At 40.6% G+C, this 14,392-nt stretch overlaps 2 protein-coding genes across 2 annotated transcripts; one reads left to right on the top strand and one right to left on the bottom strand.

Moving 5' to 3' along the window:
- The first annotated feature begins 1,000 nt into the window (after positions 1-1,000).
- On the top strand, positions 1,001-7,184 carry xpa (xeroderma pigmentosum, complementation group A). The gene is made up of 5 exons (XM_080029268.1): positions 1,001-1,372; positions 3,013-3,118; positions 3,744-3,909; positions 5,168-5,285; positions 5,399-7,184. Exons 1-5 carry the CDS (start codon positions 1,090-1,092, stop codon positions 5,551-5,553), a joined length of 828 nt encoding a protein of 275 aa, XP_079885394.1. The 5' UTR covers positions 1,001-1,089; the 3' UTR covers positions 5,554-7,184.
- A 1,300-nt stretch (positions 7,185-8,484) lies between these two features.
- kpna7 (karyopherin alpha 7 (importin alpha 8)) lies at positions 8,485-12,582 on the bottom strand (the record flags this gene model as incomplete). The annotated part of the gene is made up of 12 exons (XM_080028967.1): positions 8,485-8,571; positions 8,959-9,108; positions 9,202-9,384; positions 9,868-10,101; positions 10,194-10,370; positions 10,480-10,566; positions 10,881-10,963; positions 11,248-11,347; positions 11,561-11,729; positions 12,098-12,183; positions 12,283-12,426; positions 12,517-12,582. The coding sequence occupies 12 exons, from the start codon at positions 12,580-12,582 to the stop codon at positions 8,485-8,487; spliced, it is 1,566 nt and encodes a 521-aa protein (XP_079885093.1).
- Positions 12,583-14,392: the final 1,810 nt, after the last annotated feature.

Here is a 14,392-nt window from a genome sequence, read left to right on the forward strand (position 1 = left end):
GATCACTGTTAGTGTTTGGAGATGATGGTCAAAAGAAGAAGTGATGTGCCCAAATGGTGTATTTGAAACTGATTATACAGGCATACTGTAGGACTCAGGATTCATGTAGTAGCACTAGGCTACAGATGCTGATCTAAGGTCAGCAGGGCAGTTTTTCGGCAAGATACAGAGTAGCATAGTGTCTGAACTCATGGGGTCAGACCCTGTCCAAAGTAGAATTCTAGAGGATTTGTTATATTGTTTTATAACTTTTACGTAGAATAATTTTTCAAACCTAAAAAAAAACACTTGAAAAGTCAGTTCCCTTTACCTCTCAAGCTGCCGCACAGCAGCGGTCAGATTTGCAATGTCATGTATCAGGATTTGATCTGCTTCACTTTGACACAAGCCTCTTACGTTAGCATGCCATGCTCAGTGTGAAGCAACAGGGATTCACTGGACACCTGAGGACAACCAAATAGGACATATAACTCATCCGCCTCTGTCTAATGACAATTGAGGACATTCATTCACTGCACCTGTCTGCCAACCAACAAGCTGTGCACTTTTGCACTTTTGGACATGTATTACACTTGCACATTGGCACAGTAACTCACACTCACTATGCATATAGCCTACCTCATACAACCCTCCTTCAAAAAAATACTCAACTATCCCTTTAATATAAATGTGAAACTATTCTAAAGAAAAAAGTGACATGTTTAGGATGCCAGATCGATGTTTCATTAATCTGAAGCTCTAAAGCTGGAATTTAACATTTTAGCACGAATAAATTAATGAACTTGTAGGCCAATGGAACATTTGATAATTGTTATTTTTCTTAAATGGATGCAGCAGACTTTTCTTTGTACAGTTGAGTTAGATTAAGTCCTTTGCGTTCCCAAGCAGCAGATGGCGGTAATGCACCTTCAACTTTAAAAAATACAAGAAGAAGAAGAAGAAGAAGCAGCAGCAGCCGATTGGCCGGAAGCATGCAGCTGTCAGTTTCGTAACAAACAAAACAGTCCAACGCAGCACCGTGTTTGGAACAAAAGATAGGCTAGTCATTTCATTCATTCCTATGCGGTGATCGTTGTTTGAGAGAGCAGCATGGAGCCGTTAGATTCAGAGGAAGTGGATGCTGCCGCTCCCGGCCCAGAACAGAGTCCCAAACCCGAACTTTCTGCAGCGATGCGGGCTAAGATCGAGCGCAACCGGCAGCGGGCGTTGATGCTCCGGCAATCCCGACTGGCGAGCCGCCCTTTGTCCGCTGTGGAGGGCGCAACCTCGGCAAAAGTGTCCAAGACCATCGACTCCGGCGCCGGCTTCTTTATCGAGGAGGAGGGGGATGGAGAGGAAGAGCAGAGGACCAGGAAGGTGGTGCATCAGCCAGGTGTGTGTGTTTGTGTGCGCGCGCGCTCACTCTACATAGCAACAATACATAGCCTATAATAACTTGTCATATTTTGTTTATTACTATTGTTGTAATTGTTAATTTTGTTGTTGATGTGCACGCCTCAAATGGCTACACTTATAGCCAGGTTCAGTCCGAGGTTTATTCCTGTTAAGTTTGATTAGTTGCAATTGCGAACTTCTTGCTCATGCAGGATTGTTGGGACACTTTACATGTAAGAGTATGTTCTAGATCTGCTCTCTATGAAAAGTGTAGTTGAGATAACTTTTGTTGTGATTCTGCACAATCTATATAAAGTTGGCTAGACTTTAGGCCAGGGGTGTCAAACTCATTTTGGTTCGAGGGCCACATACAGCCTCTCTGATCTCAGGTGGGCCGGACTAGTAAAATAATGGCAAAATAACTCCAAATCCCTAACTTTGTTTTTCAGTAATATGCTTTATCACTCAGACTACATTTGTAACCTACATTATCACGGATCACAAGGGATCTCTGTACCCCCCAGGAGATGTCTTAGTAAAGGTTGCTGCTGGCCACGGGAATAGGAGGTGCGGCGCGCAGCGCCGCAGCAAAAATTTTGGGGGTAATTTGCTCAAAGATGCCAATGTGCACTAATGAAATAAACAACTGTTTATTTGAATACACAAATACAACAGGCACTGACCTTACAGTTGTCCAATTTTGTTTACTATATGTACAGGGACACATTTTGTGCAAACATGCAGACTGTACAAAATACAATTAAATAAAAGTGCAACTTCTACTGTTTTGATTTATTTTTAAATACAGAGGTTATTGGTTGTTTTGGAATTCGTTTTTCCCAATTTAAAACATAAAAATAAAGCAGCATTGAAAATTAGGAAATAAATCTTGTAGGCCTACACTAGCATGCTCCTGCTCGTTTTGCGCACACAGAGCCGCAGACACACCACGCTTGCTAGTACATTAATTGTTCAGCACTAAAAATAAAAATAGTTTTATTTTTATAAAAAAGTAATAAAATAAATGTACTAAAAATAAAAATGTTTTTTTTTTTTGGTTTTTACTTTGCCATAAAGCACTGTAGGAAACATTAATAGCGATGAAGCAGGATTGCCAATTACCATTTCCCACGTTGCTAAAATGTGCTTTTTTTATTTAGGCTGCCCCCTAGCGGCAGGAGTGAGCATTTCGGTTATTTCTTTAAAAATTCATAACTCCTCACAGGAATGGGCTAGAGACTTACTTTTTTTTTTGACATACTCAGAAATTTATGCTCTACAGGTCGCGGGCCTGATCAAATCATCTCGCGGGCCGGATCCGGCCCGCGGGCCGTATGTTTGACACCCCTGCTTTAGGCAATGACATGTTTAAATGTTATTGCCTTGCATGGAGTGCCAGCATGGAATCAAGCGTTTCACATGTAAATATTTCAATCATATTTTGTGTGTGTGTGTGTGTGTGTGTGTGTGTGTGTGTGTGTGTGTGTGTGTGTGTGTGTGTGTGTGTGTGTGTGTGTGTGTGTGTGTGTGTGTGTGTGTGTGTGTGTGTGTGTGTGTGTGTGTGTGTGTGTGTGTGTGTGTGTGTGTGTGTGCGTGCGCTTATCAATTAATAAATTGTTCTGTCTGTTTGGTTTCCAGCTCCAGTAATTGAACCGGAATATCTCGTGTGCGATGAATGTGAAAAACCTTTCATGGACTCGTACCTCAGCAACAGTTTTGACCTGTGCGTCTGTGACAAGTGCAGGTATACTCACACACTGCACGCAGGTGTTAAAGGTGAAGTAAGCGGTTTATTTATGTTAATATAAGTGCTCTGCATGTAATCGACAAATAAACTTTTCGGGGATCCCGAAACTGATATCCAATCAGAAGAGAGAACGCTAAAAACCGGCACCCGTCTCACTGCCGGTGCACGCGCAGAGCGACAGATGGGTGAATGTTTATGCGCCTACAATGGCGGAACAGGTAAAAATCCTTCCCAATGTCTGTTTTGATGGTTTTTATCATGTTTTTTTGTTTTATCACACTTACTTATCTGAGATGATGCTAGATAACTCGCTGCTTGAAGACCGCAGTGCATTAATGTGGTGACGAGGGAGGGGACTGCTAACTGCAGTCAGTGACAGGAAGTTAGCTAAACTGACCATTTCACTTACTGAACCTTTAAGGACTTTCACTGATGGACTGAAATTGAAATTGAAATGTAGTTATTTTCCATGAAGAAGCCTATCTATAATTCTCATCAGTTCAAAAACTTGTATTCTTAAATTCATTTTCAGGTGGTGATAAAATGCTGGAACCTGCAGACAATGAAGTTGTTTTATTTTACAACCACATGACTGAAAACGTATCCCATCTTTCCCCCCCAGGGACAATGAAGAGAAGCATAAGCTGATCTCAAGGACCGAGGCCAAGCGGGACTACCTGTTGAAGGACTGTGACCTGGACAAGAGAGAACCTCTGCTCAGGTTTATACTGAAGAAAAACCCCCACAACCCACACTGGGGAGACATGAAGCTCTACCTCAAACTACAGGTACACACTGAAGGACAGGAGCTCTGTATTGTATTTCAAAAGTAATTTAAATGAATCTCTGCAAATTCAGAAGAAATGTGGGTAACTCTTAAAGGTGAAGTAAGCGGTTTATTTATGTTAATGTAAGTGTTAAATCGCTCTTTATTCATACAGTGATCACTTTCATAATGTGCGCGTTTTTAAAACCAATTTCTGCATGTAATCGGCCAATAAACTTTTCGGGGATCCCGAAATTAATATCCAATCACAAGAGAGAACGCTACAAACCGACACCCGTTTCACTCGTGGTCTCACTGCCGGTGCACGCAAGAGCGACAGATGGGTGAATTTATGCGCCTTAAATGGCGGAGCAGGTAAAAATCCTTCCCAATGTCGGTTTTGATGGTTTTAATCATGTTTTTATCACACTTATGGATCTGAAATGATGCTAGATAACTCGCTGCTTGAAGGCCGCAGTGCATTAATGTGGTGACGTAGGGACGAGCGAGGGGACTGCTAACTGCAGTAACTGACAGGAAGTTAGCTAAAAGAACCATTCTGCTTACAGCACCTTTAAGTGAGTTAATGCTCATAAGCATTTCCTAAGCATTTACCATTTGGCAGAACAATTAGTCAATTATTAGAAAATGATCAAACAATAAGTTTGATAATTGATTCACATTTAGGAAAAATGGCAAACATTGGTTTGTTCCAGCTTCTTTAAATCGATGGTTTCTCTGTAATTTGAATAACTTTTGATTTTTAACTGTTTCTTTGAAAGAAAAATATATTAGAGTATACTGTATAATGCTGTTTAATTAAATTAATGTTTCACATTTTATAGAATATATAATCAAACAATTAGTTGATAAGATTTATCAGTATGGTAAGATGCAGCCCTTAACCAAAGCCACACACATATTATGGCCAAAGGCCATGTAGCCTGTTATTGTACTGTGGGGTATGGTGTGCATTAAAGGTGGCTAACGCTTGTTGTCAAAATCAGTGAATATCTCTTAACGATCCGCTACCTGTGCATACTGTGTGTGCGTTAAAACAAATCTGGTGTTAATACAGTAACTAACAACATACCAGTTTACAGAGTGTAGGCTGTGTATTGACACTAGATTTATTTTTCAGCGTGCACACGGTACGGACAAGTAGGGGATTATACGGAGATATTCACGGAAGCGCTTGCTTTATCCCCATAGCGTTCTCCAGAATTGCAGACTTCGCCTTTTCATAAGTATCTGAACCGTTGGGGGATTTATGTGCCCAGGTGCAAAAGAGATGTATGGAGGTTTGGGGTTCAGAGGAGGCTCTGGAGGAGGCCAAAGAGACCAGGGAAGAGAACAAAGAGGCACAGAAACAAAAACGCTTCAACAAGAAGGTCAAAGGTCGGTTTCCTATCCGAGTCACAATACTCAAACATCTGGAGCCTTCAGGATGAGCTTGGACTCCACCCAGTGGGAGTTTGGCAATGTTTGACGTGTCTTTGTTTGTGTGTCAGAGCTGCGCAGGGCGGTGAGGAGCAGCATGTGGACCAAAGACACCAGCGTTCACCAACATCAGTATGGACCAGAGGAGGTGGTGGATCCAGAGGAGGACCTCTACAAGAAAACCTGCACCACTTGTGGACATGAACTCAGCTACGAGAAGATGTAGACACTAGGGGTGTGCACGTGTACACGTGTACACGTGTAACCGTTTAGTAAATCATAACCGTTTAGGAAAAATCAATAAACGAAAACCGTTTTTTTTTTTTTTTTTTTTCTTAAAATTTCAAAGTTTTTAAATGTGTTCTGGAGACACGCGTTTATTGATTTTACATCACTAATAAACTAATTGGGGAGGATAAAAGCTAGTCTGCCGAGAATCTGTCTGTCCCTCGGCGAGTGTGTGTGTGAGTGAGTGTGTGTATCGGCGCACACACACACGGGGAGTCGCCGTGCTGGGACTCGACTCACAGCCATGGAAGAGTGATGAAAGATAACCTAAAGATTAAAGTTACCCGGTTGACGTGAACTACGCTCGTAAGTAGCCCGAACTTTATAACACCTGTTCAACATGCATTTAACGTGGACATGTAGAAAGCGATAGGCTATATTAATCAGGAAATTAATGAAGCGCGATTATGACGGCGAACGTGTGTGTGTGTGTGTGTGTGTGTGTGTGTGTGTGTGTGTGTGTGTGTGTGTGTGTGTGTGTACCATGGACCTATTATAAGAGGTGTGTAAACGAGCGTAGTTCATGTCAATTGTGTGTTTACAGGCGAACGAACGCGTATGTGTGTGTGTGTGTGTGCGCGCGCGCGCGCGCCTACAAGACGGCGGGGGCACGAGGACAATGACGTAACGGTTAACCGTGTACACGAAAAAAAATTCGTCGTGTACACGGTTAGGCATTTTTGTAAACGTTCACACCCCTAGTAGACACACACCTCAACACTGGCTGTTACAGGCTCAGTCACCAAGGAGAATATGTTTACTGATTCTGTGGGTAACCACTCATCTACATGAAGCAATCTCAAAAACTCTCCCTCTCTCTCTACAGTCACAATCTGTTTTCTTTTATTCTTCTATTTATTTGCTTAAGGGCCAAATCACACTCCTGTGTGACTTTTTGTAGTAATGTCTAATTCAAACAACAGTTGACCTCAGAATAACTGCAGATTGCCTTTCTCTGCAACACTTCCTGTTTCTTTTGTCCTACATAGAGATTCACTTTCATAATTGTCTAATCACAGTGAAAAGTGTTTTCACAAAAAAAAAAAAAAAGTCTATCATAATTGTGAGCTGTAGGGGCCAATTTTATGGCAGGAACAGATATGAGCATGAACAATAATACTGTGCTGGCTTTTTAAAGAAAAAAGTGAACATTCCATTTCCCAGGATTGTGTGTTTCTCGGAGTCTGAATCCAACATGTCAATTCTAGATGTTCGCTTCTCATCACCTCAGTGGCCCTATTGAACTCCATAGCATTAGGTTGTAAATCATATCTTGGCTTAAAGAACAAGGTGTCCTGGTAGTAGATTCAATAACCATTTTTGTTCTCACCATTCACTCTACAATATCCATTTCTAAAATATCATCAAAAGGTATTGTAAGGAATTCAGGCTGTTTTTGTAAACAAATGTTTGGCACATTTCAATATCAGCTGTGAAGAGAAGAGCTGTCATTGTCCTGACATTCACTCTGATAACGGATTGGTGCTGTGGGTTTGCTCAGGATGCATTTTGATATCTTAATTGACACAGAACATGTAATGTAAAAAATCTTATTAAATTGTTCTGTCTATTCAAGTTTAAGCTGTCAATTCCTTTCATGTTTTGTGCAAAATTTTCCTGGTGGTTTATTGTAAATAAAATGTTAAGGTGTTTTTTTTAGCAAGCTGCAGATAGTATCTAAAGTTCTTAAATTCCAATTTCTCAAAACATGCAGACTCAAAGCAAATAAAAGCAAAGCAATTTCTCAGTCGTGTATCTTTTACATTACTTGCAATATAGTAGATCATCTTTTGTGGCAAATAGGAGCGTGTACCTTGCTTACTGCTTCTGATAAAGAATGAAATCAGGCTTAAAAAAAAGTGGTAATTGTTTTAATAAATTCAAGACGGATTCATTAGAAAATAGACTCTGAACTAAGTTGACACGATTTGGTAATTCAAGACAAAGCTAAATTTAAATATAGTTGGATGTTTTAAAAGATCCACAGCCTGGCAGATGAGACTGCTGTGAACACCAGCACTCTCAAGCTTGTAGACATCACATATCACTCTCCCGGGTGCGTGTGTCCAAACACAAACATCGCATATAGAGGAATCAGTACTTCATCCTCCAAATAGAGTTTCTGTTTTACTTGACCAGTTAACTCAGCCATGTGATGTGAAGGCACTTTTGTCAAACTTTCTACTGAAGCGATTATAAAAACTGCCGACGACTGTCCTGTGTAATGGTGAATCTGTAAAGGGAAGAATATTTTAATAGTCTCTTTACAGTGTTCAGAGTACCACAAACTAATTATATTGCAGCGGAGACAAACAAAATCGGCTGGCAGCCAGAAATTAGTTGTCCGTTACAGTCTGGGAAAATCCTTTATATTCCAATGCTTGAGCGAATGAGTAATGTAATGTGGCTTATTATAAATTAAAACAAAATTATGTCACCATAACTTTGAGAGGAAATGTAAAGTCGAAACCTCCAACTTCAGTGAGAATCACCACTCTTAATCAAATGTGGTATGCACAAGGACTTGGGAAGTCACTTTAACTGGTCATAATACAGTCACAAAAAAAAAAAAACCCATGTAGTAGGTAACACAAAAAAAAAACTGTGTTAGGTAGCACACAAAAAAAACCTGTTAGGTAGCACAAAAAAAACCTATGTAGTAGTAGGTAACACACATGTAGTAGGTACTACAATTTGTGTACCTTATTGTAAAGTGTTACCATATATACAACTTGCAGATGCAGGTTTGTTTAGCTACAGAACAAAGTTAATAGTGGGCCAGTTTGAGTCTGGTCAGTTGACAGATACTTAGTTATTTATGAAAAATGATTTATTTCCTTTTAATGTGAATACATAAACAGTAAAGAGTTTAAAATTCAAAGGTTTTCTGGACATCAGTGCTCTTAAATACGAAGGCATCCTCAGTACTGTCGACCTTCACTTCCTCGACCTCACTCTGAAACACAAGAAAACACTGTCAAGTTTCAAAACTATTGGAACTCCCAAGTGTGGTCCAAGTGCTCCCTTGACTTGAGGTAAGGAATGAACTTCAGGCATCAACATTTAATAACTAGCTGTCGTAAAGCTGCACAATTTAAAAATATCGTGAAATCTGCTCATGCATCAAGCTATCAATACTTAAATGTATTTATACGTTAAATTAAAATGGAAAATGTCAAATAGAAACAGTGCAGGGTGAGGCAAGACACTCCAGTGGGCTTATGTAAGGACTCCCATCCGAAAGAGTTATTTGGGAACACAAAATGAACAAATGTAAAATAGTATCCAATAGTTGTACTCAATGTTAAAATGTAGGTTATTTGTCATTAATTGAGCCACTTACGTCACCACCGAAGTACTTCTCTATGAGTGCATGTGCAGCCTGGTACACCATATCGTTGTCATGGCTCTGCAGCATCTCAATGCGGTCCAGCCCTCCCAGCTCTTCAACCAACAGGCTGAGTTTCTCCGTCTCACCGAGCTTCTCTGCAGCCTGGAAGTCAAGTTCAGTTACTGTCACCATCTGAACATTTTAGTCAAACTCGGTTTTTAAGAACCATATTAAAAAGTTTCCATTCCCGCTCACCAGGAATATGTTGTTGATAGCATCCAGTATGGTCAGAATGACTTTGGCGTCTTTGACCTGCAGCAGGTTGACGATGGCCTCCAGAGCTCCACTCTGCACCAGTTGGACCACTTGCTCTACAGTGCCCCCGCTGGTGAAGTTGGTCACTGCCCACACCGCCTCCCTCTGAGTCTTGAAATCTCCCTGAGAAGAGATAAGATTGTTTAGCTTCTTAACATCCTGCGATAACAGCATGTCCAAATTGTGATTTGTATGCCTCTGCACCAGTGATGGAGTTGTGTTTTTTGGGGTTCGGTCCCATTCTTGTGGGCGCAATCTTATGAACGCTTGAAGGATTTTCTTCAAACTGTGCACAAATTTCCACTCCAACTCAAGAATGAAGTGATTAGATTTTGGAGATCATATGTCTAGGTCACGAGTGTCCCATCTCAACCTATAGACTCTGGAAACTTCAAAGGCTGAAGACAGACTTTCCCATTTGTGTTAAATAACTTTAAGAAGTACCAGAAACTCAAGAACCCCCCCCGGGCCCCCCCCCCCCCCCACACACACACACCTTTGTTTACCAAGCCTAGGCTGTGCATCACCAGCGCGCACACCGTATAGACCGGAGCAGGTTGTTCTCCCGAGTCACTGACTCCACCTTAACGTTCATGATCTACTCACATTATTGAGCTGCTCTACCAGAGGGGGAAGCAGGCCGCAGGTGATGACCTGTTGGATTTGCTTACAGGATCCTGCAGCAATGTTGGACAACGCCCAGGCTGCCTCCTTTTGCACACTGGCCTTGGCGTGCCTCATCAGTTTGGGCAGCGCGTCCAGAACGCCGGCATCAACCGCAGTCTGGGTCTGAAGGTCTGAGCCACTCACTATGTTCCCGATGGCACGGAGGGCTGGGGTCTGCAGGTCAGAGGGGCAACTTTGATTACCTCAAAAACAAATAGGCTGTAGTGTTTGATACTTGGGAAGGTAGAATGATCCATTAACACTACCATGACACCGAGTTCCTTGTGGCCCATGAGCTCCACCAGCCGAGCAACAATGCCAGTTTTCACGACAATATCGATGCGGTCGTTGTCGCCGTCTGAGAGGTAGGAGATGGCCCAGCATGCATCGGACAAGATGTCTTTATCACTGAGATGGAGCAACTGGACCAGAGAGGGAAGCACCTGAAGGGCCCACAGTTACCGCACATCAAGTTATCCTGAAGTTTTTTTTTTTCCTCCTTTCTTAAATGGCACATCAGGCCGTCCATTACCAAGCTATGATCACACTGACCTGCTGGACTGCTGACAAGGGAGGGCACGGGTTCTTATTGCGACACAAGTTGGACAAAGTCCATGTTAAGTTACGCAGGTAGCCAACCTAGAGTGAAAACATTGTTAACAAAGACTATATTCATTTTACACCGTCTATCGAGAATCAATGTTGTAGAGAGGTGCAATGCTAAAATTGCTCTGAACTTTAGGAAAGCATTTTCTGAAAGGTGTGGAGTTAATCTAAATAAACATGTGCAACAAAATCAATTTAGTTTAAGTTAAACTCTGTTAAAGTAACTTAGTTAAGATAATTAAATGTAATAGCTTGCAACCCTTTTGATGAAGTGGCCATTCTTGTATATTCTTAACTGCAAACTTTTGTTACATAGTTGGAAGTGGTTAACGAAATTGTTGACTTACTGGTGTGTCTGGGCAAATGCGGGCCAGTAAAGCTGGGATAACATTGCATTCAATCAGGACGTCTCGATAAGCTGGACCGTCACCTGTCGAGTAGTAACAATTTGTAAGAAGTAGAAAGAAATGTAGACTCCCTTGTGTGCCACCATTGCCTTAAGTGGATCTATTCTTCAACAGTCTTATAAACTGTGCAAAAAAGGACCATAACGTTAACATTTGAAAGACGAGTCACTTTATAAAAGCCTGAGCCGATGGTCCATGTGCGTGAAGCAATATTCTCCATTAAACACCAATGCATCAGTTGTATTAATGCATAGTCAAATTCAGACATTATGAAAAAGCAAGTTAATAAGTAAACTCAGAATTTTACCTGCAATGTTTCCAATAGCCCAGACAGCCTGTTCACTGATGTGCAACATGGGTGAGGCCAGCAAGGAGATGAAAGCTGGTACAGCACCATGTTCCACCACCTGAGACAGAAATAGTTAGTCAGCTTTCAGAGCAGCAAGAACTGGAAAGCTGTCAAGACTGGACTCGACTAATTTACTTTCCATAAATTTAAACATTTGTGGCAAAAACGTCAAGCTCATCTCGGATTCATGGCATGGCCGATGCCATATCACTGGAACAAAAACGTTTACACATTAGGCCAAGTTATGCTTTTGCTCATACTGTCTTCACACCTGTTGAGTATGCCAAGATGTTCCAGAGGCGATGTTTGTGAGAGCCCAAGCTGCTTCAAACTGCAGAGTCGGCTCATCATCCATACACAGGAAGGACACAAAGCGGGACAGCAGACCTGCCTCTACGATCTCCTTCAGAGGAGGGTTACGCTCCTGTGAAAGCAGCTTTCTGTGGAAGATAATTACATTTTATGCAATTGTTCATTCTTTCAGTGGTGTCAAAGGATAAAAAAAAAACATTAGCAGTAAATGAATTAGGCAAATAGCCAAATTGCGCCAGAAAACAGAAATTTCCCATTACTATTTACAAGTAGTCCTAGGCGACATCCTCAATGCCTTCTCAGCTCTTAAAACTGACAGCTAAAAATGTAGTTTGTTGAACATTGAAACCCATTCATTCTCTTAACACATGCCTTACACGATTACTATATAGTCTACTCAACCAATCGGAACTAAACTACATAAAACTCATCATCACCAATTGTGCACACAAATCACTGGTTTAAACCGAAATTAAATTAATCATTGATTGCTCACCTGGCGGCCTGACAGCCCCGGGTTTGGGACTCCCTGCAGTCACTGTTCACGTCTTTAATGATGTCTTCCATGGGTAAAAAGGAAACCTAAATGACAGATACGTAGTTAGAAGCTCCATAAGTTTAATTTAAATAGGCTAGTTCATTTTTCGTAAAATGTCAAAAGCTTTAATTTCGTGAGCTGACCAGGTCATTGGAGACGTAGCCGTGTTCTAGGGCGTCCTCGTCCGGGAGAGACGACAGCGTAATATTCCTTCTCTTCATGAAATTCTCATCCTTTTGAGCTTTGCGCAGTTCCACGCACTCAGAAATCCTTTTCTCCCGGAGTTTCTGAAAGAAGTCAAGTTGCAGTGTCGATTAAGTTAATCAATAGGCTACGTTCACGTATGACCTTAATCACCTTACACATAGGCTACTTACTGCCAGATCTTTGCCCTTGTTTTTAAATTTGCCGATGCGCTCGTCAACAACGTTCGTGGTGGGCATGGTGAAGTTCTTATGCACAGTGGCTGCGTCCTCTCTACCTGACTCACACTTTACACAGACTTCATTGCGACCTTTCGGCAGGGAGGTTATAAGAGGCAGATTCGCCTCAGGTGCACCTCATTTGCATTGATTGCTGTAAGGTAACCAATTGATTGATCCGCGTGCAAATGTTCGCGTTTTAATCAATGATAAAGGAGAAAAAAAGAACAAAATTGAATCTCTTGTAAGTAGCCTATAGCCGACATGATTGATGTAATATAATAATAATAATAATAATAATAATAATAATAATAATAATTATTATTATTATTATTATTATTATTATTATTATTATTATTATTATTATTATAATAATTTATTATTATTATTATTATTATTATTATTATTATTATTATTATTATTATTATTATTATTATTATTATTATTATTATATTAATCATAGAATAAATAAAATACACATCAAATTAAATTGTTAAATAAGTAACTTTAGGCTTGAAGTACCACTATATGAATATGTTTGTGGTAATAATCTCCAAACGCTGTTACTTACATTAAACAATCATTGCCTATTTCAGCCAATAGATGGCAGCATTTCATAACGTTCATGTAGCCTAGTGTTGTGGTCAAGGGGTTGAAAACTGATGTCTTATTACAGTTTTTGCCGAATGCTTACACACATGTTGCCGACTTTGGCTCACTGTGTCAAAACTTAACACACAGGCCGACTAAGACAAAGCACATGGAGATGAACTTCTAACTTACACGGCAAAATGAAACTCTTGAAACAAAACCTAACAATCCCTTTTCAAAACTGTTTTTAGCATCAAAACAATACACACATGCACTTTTGAAGTACTCTTTCCTCGCAGCAACAACACACAGATGTGCATTATGCAAAACACAACTGTATTCAGTACTTTGGATGGTTTTTGGCTTTAAAAGTCTCATACAGATTTTTGTTGTGAAAGATTGATTCACTATTGTTTATTTAGACACATAAACAAATAAAAATAAAAAGGCTTCTGAAAAAAAAGTGTATTTTGCAATGGTTTTGGCAAACAAAAAATGAATAGGTAGAATGCAGTTCATCAAGCAATTCAGTGTGTAACTATACTGTAAACTCTGAAACATTTGCAGTCAAATAAAAATAAACAGTGTTGTAAGGAATGGGGCGGGTGGATTATGAATCCTTTGGATACCGCCTCACATTTGCGGCTGGCCACATCGCCTCATCGATATCACTTGCAATGTCATCCTTTGAGAACTGACAGCGAAAATATTCCTGATATCCAGTCTAAATTACCTAACTATGGAGCTATTGTGTAGTTGGGCCGGACTCTCTGCCCAGGCTCCTATATTGTTAGGCCATGATCTATAATAACATGGTCCACTATAGTGACCCTGCCTCCACCTGTTGCCTTCTTTGTCCTCGTCCTCCTGCCGCTCTCTCTTGTCCTCTTCCCCTGACTCTTACTGTCTCAGAAAGCAGCTGCGCTCACCTGAGGTCTATTTGCAGTGCTAAGGCTCACACTGATTGGTATTCAATTAGTAATATTTTGTATATTTCATGTGTGTGAGTTTGTGTGATTTTACAAGTTTGTTTGTGTTTTGTGTTTTAAATAGTTGTGTGTTCCCAATTATTGCAGGAGATTTCATTTTTGAACAATGTGTCTTATGTAAAAAACAGTGTGTAGTGTTTTGCAAGAAGTGTGTTGGAGAATTTCAAACACAGTGCAAAGCCTATTTTGTGTTTGTGGGGTTGGTGCTTGTGTTTAGGGCATGGTCAGTCACCAAAGTTAGAGGTTGTGAT

Source organism: Ammodytes marinus (assembly GCF_949987685.1).
Source record: "Ammodytes marinus genome assembly, chromosome: 6".
NCBI classification, from domain to species: Eukaryota; Metazoa; Chordata; class Actinopteri; order Uranoscopiformes; family Ammodytidae; genus Ammodytes; species Ammodytes marinus.